The sequence below is a fragment of the Eupeodes corollae genome, chromosome 2 (assembly GCF_945859685.1).
Source record: "Eupeodes corollae chromosome 2, idEupCoro1.1, whole genome shotgun sequence".
NCBI classification, from domain to species: Eukaryota; Metazoa; Arthropoda; class Insecta; order Diptera; family Syrphidae; genus Eupeodes; species Eupeodes corollae.
The window spans coordinates 121,347,541-121,369,781 of record NC_079148.1 but is presented as its reverse complement, the minus strand read 5'-3'; the positions used below and the strand labels follow the sequence as shown (position 1 = coordinate 121,369,781).

General features: G+C 29.3%; 1 protein-coding gene across 1 annotated transcript in view; it reads right to left on the bottom strand.

Annotated features, from left to right (window-relative positions):
• The window catches only part of LOC129945223 (uncharacterized), a 42,767-nt gene that overhangs the window by 5,503 nt on the left and 15,023 nt on the right, over positions 1-22,241 (bottom strand). The window contains exon 8 of the mRNA XM_056054882.1: positions 8,469-8,620. Within this exon, the coding sequence (XP_055910857.1) occupies positions 8,469-8,620 (152 nt within the window). The remainder of the gene's footprint in view (positions 1-8,468; positions 8,621-22,241) is intronic.

Sequence of the window (22,241 nt, the reverse complement as noted above, 5' to 3'; positions counted from 1 at the left end):
GTATACATGGATCGCTGGCTTAAGTCCGGATCTTTGAAAAAAGCAAGTGAATGCTGCACAAAAGCACCCAAAGCTGCTGAAAAATCACCAACTGACAGTTATATTGAAACAAAATCATAATTTACGTAAAATAATAATCCCCGGTTAATAACTTCTCCTTTTTAAGTATAAAATAATTTCAATGATTTTATTTTGTTTGTTCAATTTCGGTATTCCATTATATTTACTTATTTAAGTGCGAAGGAAAATGACGCAATAGAGACAGCGGGGTCAGAGATTTCTGAAGATTTTGAGTTTGATAATTTGCCTATTACTAGTTTCACGGTGATCAATGCTACAGACAAAAAATCAGTTAAAAGTAAATAACACGAATCATATTTGAATTTTGGATTTGCTGAGACAAGTGACAACAAACCCAAATGAATAATTTCTGAAACTGAAACGTCATTTTACAAGGATTCCTCCAGATTGCAAAAGCAAACCGATTGTTTCTTCAAAAGAAAGTATGCTGAACTTAATAAATCTCAAACTATTTTTACTTATCACTCAAAGACAGTGAACGAAAATGGGTTGATATCGTCCTACTTGGTAAGTTTCCGAGTAGCGCAAACTGGTGAAGCCCATACCATTTTAATAGTATTTGTGCGCTATCAATATCTACAGCCCTTTCAAGAAGATCTGCTCTTCTGCAAGAGTTGTCAGTTGTGTTTGATTGATAATTTGTTTTTATTGTAAATGACATACCATGGGTTAATTGCGTGGATTTATGCACCACGGTGTCAAGGCCATGACTCGAAAAACATCCGGTGCCTTCGCAAGAATAGAGCACATTATTGTTAGATGCACCAGTAGCCATTGCGTTCTACACCGCCATGCATGAAAAAAAAAACCGGTCTCCCTTAAAGAGGTGTTGGGCGAAAGCGTGAAAATAATTAACTTTATCAAATCACCGCCAAAGAAGACAAGCCTTTTAAAAGCTTTGTGTGATTACATGGGTAGTCTACAAACGTCTTTACTTTTTCACGCAGAAGTAAGGTAGCTTTCTCGCGGAAAAGCACTGACGCAACCTGGCTTTTCGAAATGAGAGCTGAAGTTATAACCTTCCTCATTGACGACAAGTTTGTTTTCGGGGAAATGTTGTGTAATGAGCGTTGGTTATTGAAATCTGTCAGATATGTTTAAAAAAAAAGAGGCTGGAATGCGACCCACACTGATAACTTCCCATCCCGCCTGTCGATTTGTCTTGCTTAAAAGTTTGTTTATATGTACTCTTATCAATTTTTACCAAATTTGCGTACAATTTTTTTGTAGATTTTATTTTTTATGTAAAAACGGACTGTTAGATTTTTATATAAAAAGTACTGAATATCGAAAACAATATTTTCTGTGAAATAAAATTAGTTTGAAGCCAATACTTTAAATTTTTGAAAAGCTATTTGAGTCGAAAGTAAATTTTTACCAAGTTTTAGTATAGTTTTTTTTAGAGTTTTATTTTTTGTAAAAAAAGTGTCAATTCGATTTTTCTCAAAATTGTACCAGGTGTTAAAAACATTATTTCTCATAAGAAAGAATTAGTTTGAAGCCAATATTTTTAATTTTTGTAAAGATATTTGAGTCGAAAATCAATTTTTACCAACTTTTATACATTTTTTTTTAGGTTTTTATTTTTTGTAAAAAAACTGCTAATTCGATTATTCTCAAAATTTGTCATAATGTTTAAAACAATATTTCTTATAAGTAAAAATTAGCCAGAAGCTATTATATAAAATTGTTGAAAAGATATTTGAGTCGAAAATCATTTTTTTACCAACTTTCGTTAATTTTTGTTCGGTTTTTAATTTTTTGTAAGAAAACTGTCACTTCGATTGTTTTCACAATGTTACTGAATGTTTACAACATTAGTTTTTAAAAGATAAAAGTTTAAAGACTAAATTTCAAGTTTTTGAAAAGATATTTGAGTCGATATTCAATTTTTACTAACTTTAAGTAACGTTTTTTTAAGATTTTCATTTTTTATAAAAAAAACTGTCAATTCGATTTTTCTCAAAATTTTATGAGATGTCAAAAACATTATTTTTCGTTGCACAAAATTATTTTGGAGATGAAATCATATTTTAGTCGTAAAATTTTGGAGGTGACAAATTTTTTTTTTCACTTTTTTTTATTTATAAAAAAACCGTTAGATGGATTTTTTTTCAATAAATGTATTTGTTTGATATCACGTTACATTATATTTTATAAAATTTAATTCAAGTCTCTAGCGTTTTTGGTTCGTAAGATATTTAGGGTTAACCAAAATTTTCACCTTTTTTTTCAAACTGCTATGGTAAAAAAAACACCCACGCAATTTTCTTGAGAGCCCTTTCTGCATCTTTCTGCCTTATTATCTGTATTACAAAATTTATTTGAAGTCGATATCTCTTCTGGTTCTTGAGCTATGGAGGACGAAAAAAACGTCGCGAACGTACGGACGTACGGACGTACAAACGTACGTACACACGCACGCACAGACATCTTTCTAAAAATCTTTTATTTCGACTCTAGGGACCTTGAAACGTCGAGAAATGTCAAAATTTTCAATTTGACAAATCGTACCCATTACAATAACTTCCTATGGGAAGTTAATAAATAATTTGAGTGTATCACTTCAGGGAAAGACAATAACTGTTTTCGATGCCAGTGACAAAATAGAAGCATTTAAAAATAAAATCCAGTTTTGGGCTGTATCTATGAAAAATCGAAACCAAGACAGCTTCCCAATGCTCAAAGAATTAAAAGAAGAAATAGATGTGGACATTTCCGATGATGTTTTAAAAGAGTTTCATATCCACCTAGTAGGTTTGCTGGATAGCTTCCTCCATTTTTTTCCAGACGAATTCCACCTGAACATTAAGGAAAACGTATGGGTACTGGTACTCTGCAGCGTTGGAAAAACCACCTTCCCTGACATCGCTGCAGTTTGAATGCTTGATTGATCTGACAACAGATACAGAACTTTTTGCAACAAAGAAGTCTTTATCAGAATTTTGGTATATGTTGAAAGACGAGTTCAGTTTACTCTCTGAGAACGCTAAAATAATTCTTCTGCAGCGACTAAAAAATATTTTGAACCGCTGTACTAGAAGATAAAGATTTTTACTATTCAAAATCAACAGACAATTAGTTTTAGCGATTATGTTATATTTTGTACGTTAGCATTTAAAGACATAGTTTTTGGTTTTCTTAAATATGTTCAAAGATTTCTATTTTAAAAAACCTTATGTGAATAATTAGAACAATTATCGAGCAACATTACAGTTCAGGAAACTTAATCAAATGAAAAAGTATGGGTGTGTTCGTGCGATTGAAATAAAATCTTAATTTTGTCAACCAGTTATATTTGTGAGCTGCTGAATTAAATTGCTAAATAATTCCATACCTTTTTTTGAATGTGAAAAAAACTAAATTCTTTGGTAAATTTATGTCAAGCAAAGTAGAACGGGCAATGTAGTTCTTACGGTCCAAGCATATAGCTTTGTACCCGTAAACAGTCTCAAAATGTTTCTCCATATTTCAATTAAATTAAATAACTTAGTATCTGCATCAACAATTCATGCTAAGTATCATAACAAAATGAACAACTATAAATGACGTCAAGAACTTCTTTCTCTATACAATTATTATGAAGCTTATATTATTTTTTGTTCCAAAAATATTCAAGCTGAACAATAATTTTGTAGTTATTTTATTTATAAAACAACTGTCTGTCAATGTTTTTTAAATGCATACCAATTATTTTTTATGTGAAGAAAAAATGCAATTGAAGTTGAATTAGTATTTGTTTTTCTTTTAATTGCTTTGACCAAAAAACTGCACTGTCTGAATTTTTGTAAAAATATGTAAAGCTACGTTTATTTGACGCCTTTTCATACTGAACAAATTTGTAATTCAACAAATTGCACCTATTAAAATAACTTCCAATGGAAACTTAAAAATTATTTTAATAGGTCTTATAATTCATAAACTCAATTAATGCTTATAAAGACAATAACACGAACAAACTAAGATGACTCAAATAATAGTTATGAACCGGCAAATTGTTAGGGAGCTGAGCATCATGTTAAAAGATATGAAATATTGAGTATATCACGCTATATTGATTTCTTGAGTTAATATTATTATTTTGAACATAATGATTTACTTTAAACAAAAGAGTTGAGCTCCGAACTTCAAATATATTTCAATTATGTTTAGTTTACTATTTTTTCATATTAAAAAGTTAAATATCATCAAAAATTGTAGTTTAACATGGAACAAATAAAATTCTTACAAAAAAGACATACAATCAGAATGCATCGCTTTTTATTTGAAAATTATAAAAACTATGTTGTGCAATGAATATTAAAAGTAAGAAATTTATATAATCGCTCATGTGTGATATTAAATAGTAACTCAGCAAAGATGATTGGTGTGAAAAATGTAATTCTCAACTTCTCAGCAAAAAAAAATAAGTGCATTTCGCAATAGTTTCGCATTCAAGGACAAATTGCAATTTTTATCATTTTAATATTTTCTACAGAAATGTAAATATGAACACGGTTCACGTGGATAAAAATACGAGTATTTCTTGAATAGCGAACCATTCGGCTAGGATCAAAAAACACATTAAAAAATACTGTTTCTGCACGTGGCATGTAGACAGTAGCGGTCGTATTTCAAAGACATTAAATTTTATTAGTTTTATTTACAAAAGTTTGATTAACTATTATAAAAAAATATAAAATTACCAACAATATTTTACAATATTATAACAGATTGAATTCTTTAAAGTTTTTATTTCTTATATTTATAACCAAATTCAAATTGAATGAATAAAATTAATTCAAAATCAATGACTTCATTTATTAAAGAGAACCGAGCATCAATTTTAACCAAATTTGCGTAAATTTTATTTTAAAGGGTGTCCCAAAATTAACGCAAGATTTGAATTAAAAAAAAACGCCGTTTTTTAGTCTTTTGATAGTTATATTTTTATTGATTCGTAAAGTACATAGGATAGGGTTATGTATGGAATAACACATCGGACAAATGGCCTCCGCGGCTTTGCATGCACATGCGCACTCTTTTGTTGAAATTTTCCATGACCATTCTGCATAAATGTGGCTGAATTTCGTTGGTGCAGCGTTGAATCTCCTCCTTTATTGCACGGGTGGTTGTGGGCTTGTTGACATAGACTTGTGATTTTAAATAACCCCATAAAAAGAAGTCTAATGGTGTTAAATCACACGATCTAGGAGGCCAATTTTGATCACCGAAACGAGAGAGTACATGACCAGGAAATGTCTCATGCAGTAATTGAATTGTTTCACGGGCTGTATGACATGTGGCATCGGCTTGTTGAAACCACATATTGGACACATCAATATTATCCAATTTTGGCAGAAAGAAATGTGTAATCATGTCGCGATATCGAGCACCAGTAACAGTCACTGCTTGACCAGCATCATTTTCAAAAAAATATGGCCCAATTATGCCTCCAGCCCAAAATCCACAACATACAGTCACGCGTTGTGGATGCATTTGTTTTTCGCCAGTCACATGTGGGTTCTCCGAACCAATTTTGGCGATTGACAAAGACATCAAGATGAAAATGTGCTTCATCGCTTAGGATGATTTTGCTCGAAAAATCAGGGTGCATTTTGAAATATTCTTTAATAATGAAGACACGTTGTTCTATTGTGTAAAGCTCCATTTTTAACAAACCTATACTGTTAGCTGTCAAATTGTTTTTTTTTTTTCAGAGTTGCCAACACTTCACTGCACAAATGGCGGCAAATTCAAATCTTGCGTTAATTTTGGGACACCCTTTATAATTAAAAAAGTGGACTTTTAGAATTTTATAAAACAAATTACTGAACGTCGAAAACAATATTTTCTGTGAGATAAAATTAGTTGAAGCCAATATTTAGAATTTTTGAAAAGATATTTGAGTCGAAAGTAAATTTTTACCAACTTTTACAATTGTTTGTTTAAGTTTTTTTTAAACTATCAATTTGTTTTTCTCATAATTTTACCAAATGTTGAAAACAATATTTCAATCGATCCCAATAAATTTTTACCAACTTATAATAATGTTTTGTTTAGTTTTTATTTTTTGTAAAAAAAACTGTCAATTTTATTTTTTTAAAAAATAAAAATAATTTGAAAGATATTAGAAAAAGAATAAACTCCTAATTCGATTTTTTTCAGAATTTGACCAGATTTCAAAAACGTTTTGTATTCGTAAAATATTTGAGGGGACAATTATATTTTTCCATTTTTTTGTATTTATAAAAAAAACCTTAATTGGATTTGTTTCCACATTACTATGTACTCGTATAGTTTAAAATGTCAACATTTTTAATCCCACAAATCGGAACGATAAAAATAGCTTCCTACGAGAAGTTAATAAGCCAATATTCAAGCTTAATTGATCCAAAAATATCTCACGAATAAAAAGTGCTATTGACTTGACTAAACAATTATTTCACACATAATGACGCAAAAATTAATAGATAAAATTTCTATCAAAAATTTTTGTCACAAACTTTTCTTATTACTAGCGACAATGTTTTTTGACATTTAGTAAAATTTGTAGAAAATCCGTTTCACGTAAAACCTACCAAAAAAAAAATTTATGTTCGACTTTAATATTCTTAGAACAAGGAAAGATATTAACTTCATAGTTTTTGTTTTCAATTTATACAAAATATTTTTGTGAGCAATTAGTAAAATGTTTTTAAAAAATTCAACAAACATTTTTTTTAACAAAAATTAAGAATCCCACCAAAAATACGATATGTATAACATATGCAATAGCTAAAATTAAATTAAAGTTTTTACTCGAATAGTTTTTTAAGTTATTAAAATGACAATTTACTTATTGGGAAGTATTCGGCGAGTTATAAACAAAATTTAATATTTTTTTTAATTTCAACACAATAAGTTTTATTTTTGCAAAGTAAATACATTGTTTTTCTAAGACTCATACTCATAGGCAGTGTTCCCATAACGGCATTATTAATGCTAGATCTAGCATTATAGAGAAGAGAAAAGCATTATGAAATCATAAAATAATGCTAAATGCTTTTCTGGCATTATTATTTTTAAGTTTTGCATTCTTGAATGCCAAAATTGATTTTAAAAGATTGATTTGATTATATCATATTTGAAAAAAATAAAAATCATCATCTTTTTTTATTACAAACATTCTGATCTAAGCTTAATAACGTCAAATCCCGAAGATTCACACATACGGTCAAAAAACTTATGAACTTTTGTAAGTATAAGTTGGAGCCTAAGCAAAGTATGAAAAACCTAAGGGCAAAGAGGACTATTTATATGAAGAACTTTGGGATAACTCGTTATTTATCGAAAATTATAAAATGGATAGTAAATTTATTTTTAAAAACTATAAATAAAAATGTGATAAGTCTGAATTATTTAAAATTAAATAATTAACTATGAAACATGTTCTTATACTTAAAAACATTGTGCTGTTAAGACGTATTTACATTTAAGTTTAGTTATTTTTGAACTAATTTTGTTTTTTTTTTCTTGTTATATAATATTATTTTGCATTTTTTAAGATGTTTGTTTTTTAATCATCGATATGAACGTCTTATATGGATTTTAAAATCTAGCATTTTGTTTTTTAAGCTCCCATAGCATTATAAAATTTGAAATCTAGCATTATGAAATTTGAGATTATGGCAACACTGCTCATAGGTACTTTATTTCGTTGGAGTGTGACCACTACTGTATGTAAATCTTTTTTTTTTTGATAAACCACAAACAAACAATAAAAGATTAAACAAAAACTAACCTAATGATGAATTCTTTCAACAAGTTTCTTTTTATATTAACTCGTTCGATTCTTTGTGGTTTTAAAATAAATTTAAAAAACAACAACAAAACCAGAATTTCACAAGAAAAATATAGATAATAATCTATCATCATTTATCAAATCAATTAATATTTCTATTATCAATATTCCAACATGAAAAAAGGTTATAAAACGTTTAGAAAACAAATTAATATAAGCATACGCAAATTAACAAATGGTTGGCCGAACTAACTGCAAAATGTATGAATATTTTACCACTTAATTGTTTTCAAGAGATTTTTTATAAAATGAATATAAATATCTTTAAAAAAAGCCCTGCCAAATATCCCCTTCATTATGTGATTATTATAAAATATGAATTTAAATATTTACTGCCGTTAATTATTAACCAAATAAAATACCGTAAGTATTTTGAGCAAATCAAAACGTTAATTAAGCAGAGCTCACACCAGTTTGCATTAAGTGAGTGAATTCAACAACAAACACAACAATAATTACTTGAATCTTATTTTAAAGGCAACCGATTGCAATTTTTTTGCATTTTAATTTGTCTCTAAAAGTATTTTGCTACTATTTTTGTATTCTTTAAACTTTAAGCACTCACCTTGACGAACACCTCGCTGTGCTAATCCTGGCACAACAATTAACGCTAATCCAATTAAATATATTTGGAGATTCATTTTTTTTTTCAAGCACTGATTTTTTAATTTTTGAAATTTTTTAACAAAATTTTCCACACTCTTTCTTCTAGACTTTCAACATTTAATTATAACACTTCATATCACTTTATCACACATTTGAGACACTTTAAAAATTAAAACAGAAAAAATCACTTCAATTGGTCTTGTACTTATTTCAAGAGCAACTTTTTTTTAAATAAAGCCGTCACGTTAATTCAATGCAATATTATAGTTAATGTATGTATCTAAATAAATAATTCTTATTTGGTAACCCGCTCGGGCAAACGTATCTGTTAAGACTGCTTAAATAAGTTTGATTTGGTTTGATTATAGAGTCTTCTCAATCTTCGACGAGTTGAGAGTTTTGCTAGTTGTTTTTGTTGTTTTTGATGTTGTCGATGTCATTATTGGAGGTAGGTATAGTAGAGGTAGGTACATACATTAAGTTATGAACTGGACACAAACTTATAGAAATGTTTATCTTTTGGAAAAAATATATATTCCCAAGCAAACGATGACGATGACGCGTTAACAGGTAGACACTTAACAGTGAGGTCGATTACTTAGATTTGAAAAACAAAAACAAATTGTTTATATTGTTGTGGGTTTTTTTTTTTCTAACGGAGGGGGAATAAAAAAAACCTCTAAAAATTACTACACAATAATTTTTTACACTATAGGAATATGTATATACTTATATCAAAATCTCAAGTACGAGTACTCGTTATTTGAAAGCTTGGTACGTAAACTTTAAATATGGCATGTATAGGTTGAAAAGTCCAAGTATAATGATCATGAGCAATACTTTAGTACCTGGTGAACAGTACTTCAAGTACTTTAACTTTGAATATCGTGTGGAAAATAATTCTGTATTTGCAACGAAGTTCTTGACATTATCCTTGTTTTATATTTAAAACTTGCTGTGTATTTTTTTTACAGTCATGGAACTTTTCTTGTGTAACAAATAAAAGGATTAATGATGTAATAAAAATTTTAGTTTTATTAACTCACAAATTTTGCATACAATTTAAAATAAACTTTGAAAAATAAAGCTTTATAAACGTCATCCTGTTGGTACCATTTTGCTTGCACCACTTTTTTGAGCATACCAGGTCTTATTACCTCAATAAGTAAATCGATTAATTATTTCTTTTTCAGCAGCATAGAGCAAAGATTTTACGTAACCCCTAAAAAGTAGTTCCAAAGTGTCAAATTGCACAAATAAGGTTACCAAATGTTAATTTCTTGGTAAGATTCGATGACTAAAAGTTTGGCTCAAGCAAGTGATGGTTGCAAGAACTTTATGGCATGTTGCATGTTGTTCTGGTGTACGAATTTTTTTTTTCAATATAGAATCGTTTTAGAATATTGCCTTTTGAAATTTATCTTGTCTTTTGTGGGTGTAAAAAACCTCTAAAAACATTGAGGTTTGAAATTTACATCAATTTTTACTGTGACAACTAACTTCTTAGGTTCTGTAAAAGCAGTTTAATTTGACAATTTTTGTCAAGTACAAATAAAATAGTGTATATATAGAATCCATATAAGCTTTATATTCTCCTGCGTAGGTTGAATCCACCTTAATTAGGAAACGGTACACGTTTGGTCATCAAAAAGATCACGGTAACTATTCTTGAAACCACCATTTTAACTAAAAAATTAAAGGAAGAGTGGCCCTGTTGCCACGTATTACAATAATATCGTCAGATTCTACCATAATCTTTTAGAAGGTTACAGTTTCCAATTCGTTTAGCTTTTGCCATGTCTATAAATAAGTCTCCAAGCCAAACAATGTTCATTTGTGATTTAGTGGCAGCTTTGCGTTGCATGTTCACTGCTAGGAAAACCGGTGAAACTATTTGTGTTAGCGAAAGACATCAGGTTAACCAAAAATATTGTGCACCGATTGGTGTTAAATTAAATTGAAATAAGGAGTATTGATAATTCAAAATAATAAATATTATTGTTAGAAGATTTTAAACTATCCGCCCTAGCTACCTCATTTATATGTTAAACTGTCACATGTTATTTACTAAAAACTTTTTCATATACTCGTTTGTTACGAACTTGAATAAAAATTTGGTTTTTGCTTTTCATCAATTGTACAAAAACTTTGATTTATTGTATTCAAAGTCCTTCCCCTTCAAATCCCAAGCCTGTACATTTTTAAACCAGTTTAAACGTTGCTATCTTCGTACGTAAATAAAAATTTCATTTTAATAAGGGGTAACGATAGTAGAAAGTCAGTCATAAAGGTCGCCATGTTTTTTACAAGTGGCATCTACATATGTTAAAAGACATGTCCATATCTGATGCTCTTCTACCGTTCCCCTTGAATAGTTTACAACAATCTAATATAACGAATAATATACACCACAGCAACGTGTGGACGGGTCAGCTAGTTCAAATATATTTTTGTTTTCATGTGAGGCAGGATATAAATGTTATATCTTCTTTTTTTTAAAGAATTTTGAATAAGAAAAATACAGTAGTGGTGCTATTAGAATTAAAAAAAAAATTCCTGAGCTCACACTTATATTTCCTAAAAGAAAGATTATTTTAATGCTACGCTTTTTTATCGAACTGACCTCACTGTGCATTGGTAATGAAATATTAAACACATATTAAAAAAAAAACTTTAATAAAGACACACCAAATGAACTTGTCGATGTATATTTTTGTACCTATTCATAGCAGCGGTCTTTCTTGAAGGTTAAAAAATAATGTATTACAGTATTATTCGAATACCAGTTTTTTTTTTCATTTTCATACTACAGAGTTAATAATTGGAGAACATAAATACAACCATTTATACATAATAATATGAAACACCGACTATACGCTTTACCTATTATTTAATAATTTTACTTTTTATTACAGACTAATTAGATCTGTCGCATGACGGTCTTTGAAATCTTTGACCTAAGAAATTCAAACTATATTAATCACCGCCAACTCTAAGCTTAACGTTAAGCAGTTTTATATTTAAAAGATCTATAACGATTATCGAATTTCAGTTATTTGACAAACCACATTCATAAACAGTGGACAAGTTTTTTAGTTAATGTTGGATAAAATTAAATAAATACAAAATATTACACTATTTTTAGTTTGGATTTTTGGGATTAATTAAGAAATTTTTTATAACACATGTTCGTACAAAATTTGTTCGTGAGATATAATATTGCTTATTATGATTCAATACTCATGAAGAAGGGAAACTGTTCTTGTAAAAAGTCACAGATTCGATGTTAAATGACAAATCGTTCAATTTAAAAACTTTTCCCGGGTTTTCAGTGGGTTCTTGATAACTTTGTATTAATACATTTAACCACAGAAAAAACTACATTCAATTTCTTAAAAGGTATTTTGCTAATTTGACATCAACGTAGACAAATTTTTAACAAAACTTTGCATACCCAACTCAAAACAGTCATTACGTACTTCGAATTTGCACCAAAAGTTCTAAGCTGTCAAAACTAATTCACGACTACTTTTTACAAAATTTTAAAAACCAAAGATTTAAAATGGTTTTCTGGGTGTGTTTTGTTGAGTTGACGCCTGATGACACTAAATTATCAAAGAAGCTGACCAAAAAACATAGAAATAATAGTACGATTAAAATGTTGTGTTACAAATTTGACACTTATTTGTTTTCTTTTCGTTCAAGTCGGAAAGTTTGCTTACAAAACTATAGAGCTCTGAATTTTCTTTATTTTTGATCTTGACATTTTTGTTCTTAATAAATTTTCTAAATGAAGCTTAAGCGTGTCTCAAAGTGGAAACTTTTGCATACCTATTTTAAGATTTTTACAAAATGTGTACCTATAATGTCAAAATCTAATCCAACGAAACTCTATCTGGTACCTAACATCCAATTTATTACATAACAACTTTTACATAAAAACAAAAATGGTCTGTAAGAAATATCTGATGTGAAAACGTGTTTTTTTACCATTAGAACTTAAGATGTCACTTTCAATGATAAACAGTCCCACTGTCAACCCATCGACACTCATTGATACTTCTTTGGAAATCTTAGAAATCATAAAATACAAGCGGCATATTTTTGAAGGATTTTTTAAGATTCTAGTCATCTAGTCTAAATGGTGAGTAAATGCATTGGCGCCTGCATTTTGTTACTGATTTATCACCTTCTCCGGATTGAGTTGTTCTTCGACAACAACAAAATTCACCCGAAAGGCGGATCTTCAAATGGTGAGCAATTAAGTTAATAGTTAATAAATTACCTACTAACTTATTGCGCCATATTCTAACGATGATTTATGGTTACATATTTTATAATTCATTAGATTATGTGTACAAAATAATTCGTAAGTGAGACATTACTAAATAATAGGGCATTTGTTTGTCGTCTATAGAATAGGAAGTAATATGATGACGAATAAATTATAAAGGACGTTGCCATTAAACAAAAGAAACTACCAAGAGGAACTACTTAAGGATATCTTTTTATAGAGGAACTTATTAAAATTCTAGAACTGATGGCATGGGTTTTCTACTTTATGCTAAATAAAACTTAGTGAAATATCTCATTTTATTGAGTAATTTATTGCGTATATATATGTATGTGTATGAAAGGCCATTAAGTTGTGGCTAAAATTCTGTTTATTTAAGGGAAAATCCCATATTGCGTGCAGACATTGTTCAATTTGGTATAATTTTTGTTGAAAAATATATCTCGTTGAGTTGTCGCATCCGCCTTTTAGAATATTGTCATTTGGTTGACTAAGTTTTCAGACAAGACAAAAATTTAATATTTTTGCTGTGATTTTGCATTTAGGTATGATTCATTAAATAAATTAAGTTAAACGGGTTTTCAATAAGGTTTATATAAATTTGTACAAATGTATGAAAAACAAATGCAAATTTTATTACTATCAGCGTAGAATTACAAACTTTATGGTTTTTTTGTTCAAGTTTTAGATTTGTAAAGCTTATCACATGACATTTGTAAATTAAATTGATAACAAAAATCGAGTTTAGAATTGAATTGAATATTTTGATGAATACTTTCACTGATGCTTTACAATAATTAAGTGTGTAAAAGGTGATTTACCAGGGGAAAATCATAAAATATTGATATTCAATTATACTAATACCGGTGGCAAAAAACAAGATTATCTGTATAGTTTCGTATTAACATATATATAGCGATAATTGATCGTCTAATTGAAATATTAATCAAATTATAATAGACTTGTCATAATAGCTTGCATGATGACATCATATACTTATCACTTGCTCATCTGCAAGTTGAAAAATAATTTGCAAAGCGCTCAATATGATTTCCTAAATAGAAATGGCAATTAAGGGTTCAAAAAATCTATGTCTAATAATATGTCTAGAATACGGTAGTAAAGGGATTTTTCAAAATTCGAAGTCGTTTAAAAGATGCTGCATCCAGGTCCATGAAAAAATATGAAGTAAAGTATCTTACATACATACATCGGAGATGGTGAAAATAAAGCTTACAAAGGGATCCTAGTTATCATATTTAATGAAAGTTTTGAAGGTAATTTGAAAGCAATGTCGGTTATGGGATGCCCTATAGGCCGCGAAGCCCATACTTATGTTGATAAACGTGATGAAAAGCGAATCTCACGTTCAGAGCGGCGCGTATATGATGTTGTTAAGCAAGCCAGAATTGATTCAAGAACAATCTGCTTTTGAAAGAGTTTCAAGAAGAAGAGGAAGGAATACTCTATGGACCAGGCATCACCGATTGAAAGGTAAGTTGATATGTTCATAGCTAAGAAGACTTGAAACTTTAAACGAGTTTTTCTCAAAACTGTATTTTTCAAACTTTCCTCCATCGTATCTCAAAAACGGATTAACTGAATGGCTTGAAATTTGATGGGTTGGATTCAGCACATGTAAACGCATGGAATGAACTATCGACGAGCGAAAATTCCAAAAACTTCGATTTTTTTATAGCAAAAACCAAAAAAAAAACGCAAAATTCGCGTTTTATTTTTGGTATATTCATTTGATGATAGTTCATTTAATGCATTTAGGCTCACAGATTAAAACGCCGTTTAATTTTTTTGTTTAGAAAAGCCAATCAGCCGGAACCGTGGAGGAAGTGCGAGCCCATTTTTTCGAGGTGGAGTTGCTCACACCGGTGTAACTCGTGTTCTTTACAATATTTTAATTCAGAATTTATATTTATACTGTTGAACTATGTTAATAAATGATAATAAACTTAATAAAGTTGTATCTATTTACTGGTCGTAAGAAATAAATCATAAAAATTCCTTATAAAATACAGGCCCTCACATGGGATGACCCCCTTAACAGATGTCTTTTAAAAGCAAGGATAAAGTAATAATTTTTATCTTTTTTTAACCCTGACCCAATTTCCTATTAGAAAAGATACAAATATCACACATTTTTTACCCTAAAAATATGCGAAATTATAAAATCGAATTTATATTTCGAATGGTGATATCTTGGCCTTTTTCTTATACGCATGGTTATGGGCTTGAATGGAATAGAATTTTGGAAACTTGACGGATTTTTGAAGCTTTCGTAAATTATTGAAAAGTTTGCTTTTGAAGCTTGAGCCAAAAAACGTGGTTAAACATTAAAAAAAAATGGATTAACGAAATATCAAGAAATATCCTTTACCGAGAGACATGTACAGCACATTTTGCGCGTGCATTCATCATTTCACGAAATTGACCTATGAATTGGTCACTTCTTTCGAGTGATTTGGCACCTTTGGACTACCTTTTGTAAGGGTTCATAAAATGTCTATTCAGCGAGGATTTATCGTTTATAAAATAAAATTCGAAACATTATTAACAAAATTAAACCGGGTTTGCTACGAAAAATGGTGCAAAAAGAGAAATCAATGTTAGAAGTATGCAATTTATGAGCCAGCTAGCAAAGGTGCAAAAAAGAACCTACTGGGGGCTTTAATACCAGAAATTATTTTTAAACAATCAATGTTAGAAGTATGCAATTTATGAGCTAGCCCTATTTATAAGCATTCAAAAAAAGTTGTATACCTCTAAAACAATACTCGCTATATAAAGTAGATCTCCTGTCTCACTATATGGTAGAACTAGAAGACATTTTTAGAATTCTTTTCTTTAAGGGCTTTCATTTTAATATTTTATAATGTAACTAAAACTAATCTAAATGTTTATTTTAGAGCCTTAAGCCAATTTAACATTATGGCCGAAAAAAGGTAGAGTCGCTGGGCGTTTATCTCAATACTGCGTTTTTTAAGTATTCACTGGTCAGACAATTTTCAGACGATTGATTTAATTGGATGTTGGATGTTTTCTTAATTTTAAATATTGTTTAGAAAGATTTTAAAAAGAAATGAATGTATGAATGTGAAATACACTGAAGGGAGCACCCATTATAATTCTTCACAATAACCAAAAGTAAGGAAGCCTTATGGTCAATATTCCTACTAATTAAATATATATATAAACTTACTTTAAGTTGGAACACAAGAAGTAGAACAATGGCGTGCGTCTTTTTTGAGAGAAGACAGTCTTAGGAAGAAACCTTGAATGAAGGATCGCCAATTTGATATTAAATTGCCTTTTAATTCCTAATACTCGTCTTCAATTATTTCTTGTTTTTGACTCACCTAAAAAATGCAAGGCTGTTTTAAAGTGTTATTAAAAATTGATTTTCTATTAAATACAAAAACTTTAAATATCTTCAAAAATCAAAGAAATATTCTTTTTGAAGTAAATTTACTTTGGATGTTCTAGAAATGATATTTAAACACGAATTTCAAACACATTAATGTCCCAAAACCAACTAACTTCTTCACAACTTATTTGCTTACCTTAATTTGTTTGTATTTAATTTGTATAAAGATAATATAATGCATCTATTTTCTTGAATTCAAGAACCCAACAATTTTCATGTTTGACTCCTTTAAGATCAAAATAATTTCAAAAATACAATTTTTATATTAAATTCAGTTTTATTTTCTTACGAAAAGATAAACTCATTTTTCTGACAAACTTTATTTTTTCTGGGATTTTGCATTAATATTTTTGTCTTGATCCGTCTCGGAGTAGAATGAGTTTGCTACAAATATTTTTGCTATCTCTGGACTTTTGAACTCTTACGAAATTTACAGGATCAGTTTTATTCTTTAAGTTAAAAAGTTCTCAATATTCACTGAAATGTAATTTGATTGTAAAACAATAACTTTCGAATTCGATTGAATGGGCTTAATAGAATTTACAAATAATTTTATGAATAGATGTTCAACTATCCGATATCTTTCAAAAGTTATAAATAAACGAGCTCCAAAATAGATTGGATTCCAAAACCAATATTTTACGGACCTATACCTATAATTTATTTTGATGACTATTATGAATAAAATAAATACTTATCTATCTATAAATAAATTTTGAATCTTTTTTATGACGGTGTCGTTGATGACACAGTCTTGTCTTTCAATCAAATCAGGCTGTGCATATTAATTTGATAAAACATTTTTAGTTTGTGATGTTGATTCGGATCGGAGCTATCAAATCATCATAATTCCTTGTGATTGCGTCCATCAAAAAGGTGTGTCTATCATGTTATTGCCTTCTAACAAAATGAACTCACTTGAAAAAAAAAGCAACAACAAAAACACAAATCAATAGCATCACGTTTGCCATCGTTTGCGAAATTATTGGCTACCGTTTAATTAATTGATGGTGTACTATATTTTTATTTAAATAGTTGTTAATACACCTAGAGGGTATTTTAAACGATTGAATGACACATACAGCTTAAACAGATGATGTATATAAATCGATTTAAAACACATCTCTATATTAAACACCACAGATGTACATTAGCTTGTAACACAGATCTTACAACTCAAAACTTGTTGTTTATATATAGAAGAACATTATTGTAGATATAATAAAATGCTTTTCTCATCTACAAAAGACCAGGTAGTAAGTACTTTTCATAGATCAACAAATTATTTATTCTTATCAAGTACAAGATAAATACATTTTCAATTTTCACATTTTATTTATATATTCATAAGATTGCCTCCTGCAACAGCTCAATGAGTGACACCACTTATCAATTTTTCTTATTTTATCTCAAATTTTTTACTTCAATTTGACAAATTGCTTTTGAAAATTCTATGAATTGTAATATTTGTGTAATTATTTATTCGAAATTTTATTTATTTTTTTATTCAAAAGAAGTGCATAGCGACGTATATTAAAAAGTATTTTTTTAATGACTTAAATAAAATGCTAGAATACTTGAAAACAATGAATTCCAAAAATTCATAAGTCAGAGTTAATATTTTAAAAAATAAAAAGTGTTGTTTATATGTGTCAGCATTTGACACATGAAAGTTTGAAAGTTTCTTTAAAAACAACACGAACATTTAAAAAGACAAGTTTAATCTACCAAGATCTTACTGTGGTCTTAGAGCACTCAAAACATTTAAATTCGTACAAACACTCTCAGTTAAACTCTCAAATATTTCTTTGAAATTTCTAAGAAAAAAAAAATTAAAACGATTTCACAGTCAGTCACTTTGAAATTCTTCATGAATACAAGTTGTTTTCTGACGGGAACTAAATTATAAATGTATAATGTAAAAATGTTTTTAAAATGTTTTCTTTTTTAAATGTTCAAATAATGTACCCACACAAAAAAAAAAACACAATATGGGTTTTGGCAATGAAAAGGTTTCATTTTGATTTTTACAACATTGAGAAATAAAACTTTTCTTGAACAAATTCGATACTTGCGTTCCTCATTTTTGTTAAAAATAAGCGTCGTCCAAGTATACATCTTTCAATTAGCAACATAATTAAAAGAGGCTGGTAAGCTAAGCACACTGATAACTTTTCATCCCTTCTGTCGATTTGTCTTGCTTAAAATTTTGTAGGTTTTCGTGTTTTTTTGACAGTTTTTTTTATAAAAAATAAAAATCTAAAAAAAAAACATTACTCAAAGTTCGTAAAAATTGAATATCGATTTAAATATCTTTTCAAAAACTTTAAATTTAGGCTTCAAGCTTATTTTATCTTATAAGAAATATTGTTTTCAAAATTTTGAAAAATGTTGAGAAAAATCGAATTGACAGTTTTTGTACAAAAAATAAAAACCTATAAAAAAATGTATAAAAGTTGGTAAAAATTGATTTTCGACTCAAATATCTTTTCAAAACTTTGAGATATTGGCTTTAATTTACTTTTATCTTTACAAAAATCTTGTTGTCAATATTCAGTTAAAGTTTGAAAAAATCGAATTGACAGTTTTTTTTTACAAAAAATTAAAAACCGAACAAAAAATTAACAAAAGTTGGTAAAAAATGATTTTCGACTCAAATATCTTTTAAAAACTTTGAGATAATTGCTTCTAACTAATTTTTTCTTATAAGAAATATTGTTTTCAAAGTTTGGTAAAATTTTTAAAAAATTCGAATTGAAAGTTTTTTTACAAAAAATAAAACTCTAAAAAAAAACAATACTAAAACTTGATAAAAATTTCAAAAATTAAAGATATTGGCTTCAAACTTATTTTATTTCACAGAAAATATTGTTTTCAATATTATGTAATTTTTATATAACATCTAACAGTCCGTTTTTTCATAAAAAATAAAATCTACAAAAAATAGCAAGACAAATTGACGGACGGGATGGGATGGGAAGTTATCAGTGTGGGCAGCATCCCAGCCTTCTTTTAAAATTGATTTAGTAAAAAAAGCACCCGATCAATTTTTTGAGAGTTCTTTTTGCATCTTTCTGCTTGATTATCTGCATTACAACATTTATTTGAAGTCGATATCTCCACTGGTTCTTGAGCTATGGACGACGAAAAAATCTTCCGGAACGTACAGACACACAGACATCTCTCTAAAAATCTTTTATTTAGACGCTAGAAATCTTGAAACGTCGAGAAATGTCCAAATTTTCAATTCCACAAATCGGACCGATAACAATAACTTCCTATGGGAAGTCAATGACACTTTTCTTAAGAAAATTCAATAGTTGCTATTTTTGTTAAAAATAAACGTCGTTCAAGCCAATACCTTTCGAACTTCTTTCTATTTTCAAACTGCAAAATAAGTTTATCTCAAAAATTTAATTTAATTTCTCAGGAAAACCTTAATTCATAATTTTTGTTTTCGAATGTTTTTCTTCAAATTAATTTTGTATATATATTTATTTTTAGAAATATTTTTGGTATGCTGTCATTTTATGTTTAAGAATATGTTGAGCCGGGCCAACTCCTAACAAGAACTTACTTTAAACTACTTCCGTTACTTCTCAAGTTTAAACTCAATCAACCCAATGGCTTAGGCTGTAGGAGCAGGATTGACAGACAGACGGACGGTATCGCCAGACTCCATTTTTCCATTTCTGCTTATTTATGTAACCTCCGAAGTGGACCTCATGAAAATGATGAAAATCCTGATCATTTTGATGTATTTCAATCAGCGAAGATGCGACATTTCTGGTGTTTTTCCGGTTTGTGTTCTTGTAGCAACTCGACCTTGAAAGCCTTCAGAGAATAATTTGTATGTAAAATACGGTGTTATGTCGTTTCTAGAATGCATTATTAAAAAAAATCAACGAACCTGGTAAGACTACGAGCTTAAGCATCAGTATTCTCAGTTCTTCCTAAGCGACGTACATAAATCCGGGTCTTTATATCCTTAAGGTTGCTATTACAACAGCTCAAAACTTTTGATATCACAATGACCGGCATAGAAGGTGCTTCACGGTGAAAGAAAAGTATAACTGAAAAATGTTCGCCATTTTTGTATTGAACTTTAACAATTACAAATGCTGCTCTGATTGCGGGCTATTTAAAATGTTCGACGCACAGATTTTTTAAAACTAAGAAATATATTCCACAAAATAACTTTTCTTCGTCTAAGTCTCATTGAGAGGTTATGTGAGATTTTTAAGATGAAAGATACAAATGGGAAACCGCACTCTTTTTGCATCCTTATTGTTTCAAACTTAAATTACCTGCTCGAAAGCAAAACTGTGCATTTACCTTATAAGTTCAATAGGTATCTGTTTTGCTATACTTAAAACACTTAATTTATAGCTAAATGGTGATAGATTAATAAACATTCTGTTTTAATTATATACTAATTTTGTACATAAAAATTAATTTATCAGCTCTAAATAGCAATAATTAAAAGTTTAATTTAAAAAAAACTAAATAAACGGAAGTTATATTTATATTGATAACATATTTGTAAAACCAAATTTATTAAAATTCATATAAATAATTAGATTAGTTTTGATTATTTACAAAATTTCATGTCACATTATTATTAATCCATTGCAAGTAAAAAGCAACACGAGTGTAAACTCCCGGAAAACCTGCTCGAGCACATTCGTATCCATACGAAACAAGGCCAATAACATAATAGTGAAATTTTCTCTCACTTGCTTTTGTTGATAAACAGAAAAGAAAACCACCAAATATATTATTAATTTTGGTAACATGAGTCACATCTTCCACAAACTTACTTGAGGCATCATGAGTGGTCCTCCGGAATCCCCCTGACAAGCATCGGTTATATAATTCCCTGATTCCCTGCACAAATGAGCTTAAGATCAAAACAAGAAATCAGTTCAAGGACATAAAACTCGTACCTTTAAAATTTATGACTTACCGTATTAGTCACTTGAACAGGCTTAAATTTTGTCGAGTAATTAGCCAAACAGGTCTCAGTTTCAATTATCGGAACTTGTGCCTCACGTAAAACATTCGATGGAACACCTTGAAATTTAACTGTACCCATCCAGCAACGAATGGATTATTTCCAACGAAATCTTGTTGCATGAATTTAATGTCCTCCGGCAGACAAATGGGGCTTATGAATTCTACGCATTCACATTTATAGAAAATTTATTAATAAATTCATAATTATGTATATAAGCTTTTATAATGAACCTGTAAATAACACTGGAGCGTTTAATTGGAGCAATGCAATATCATTTGAGATCGATTTGAGGTTGTACTGTTCATGGGCTATTTGTCGTTTGATTCGCACATTGACAGCACTGGCTTCCGTTTTGGTTAGATCATTTGCACCAAGTTGGACTTAAAACAGCGACGACGGATTGAAACAGTTAGCAGTTATAACGTAAGTTTTTGCAACCAAGCTTTGAGAACAAAGAAATTTCAAGACAGTTGGAAGTGTGCTGCCATTCTAGATAGGCTCCCAAAATAAATCATCAAATTATTTTCATAAAATAAAATTTGTTTCTAAGAAAAAGAGAAAATATTTAGGTTTATAAAACGAAACCTTGAATAAGAGATGGTCAAATTGATATTGAAACTCGCCTAAGAAATTCGTAATTCTTAAAAATTTCATACTCAAGCCTTAAATAAAACGAAAAAATTGGGTCCTCCGATTCCGTCCGTCTGTCTATCTGTCATCTCAAAACCTTGTTGATTTACTTCAAACTGCAAAATAAATGTTTTAAGCCGATTAGCGTAAGGCGTTTTGTTAACTTCCCATAGGAAGTTATTGTAATAGGTCCGATTTGTCAAATTGAAAATTTTGATATTTCTCGACGTTTCAAGGTCCCTAGAGTCGAAGTAAAAGATTTTTAGAAAGATGTCTGTGTGTGCGTGTGTACGTACGTTCGTACGTACGTTCGTTCGCGACGTTTTTTTCGTCGTCCATAGCTCAAGAACCA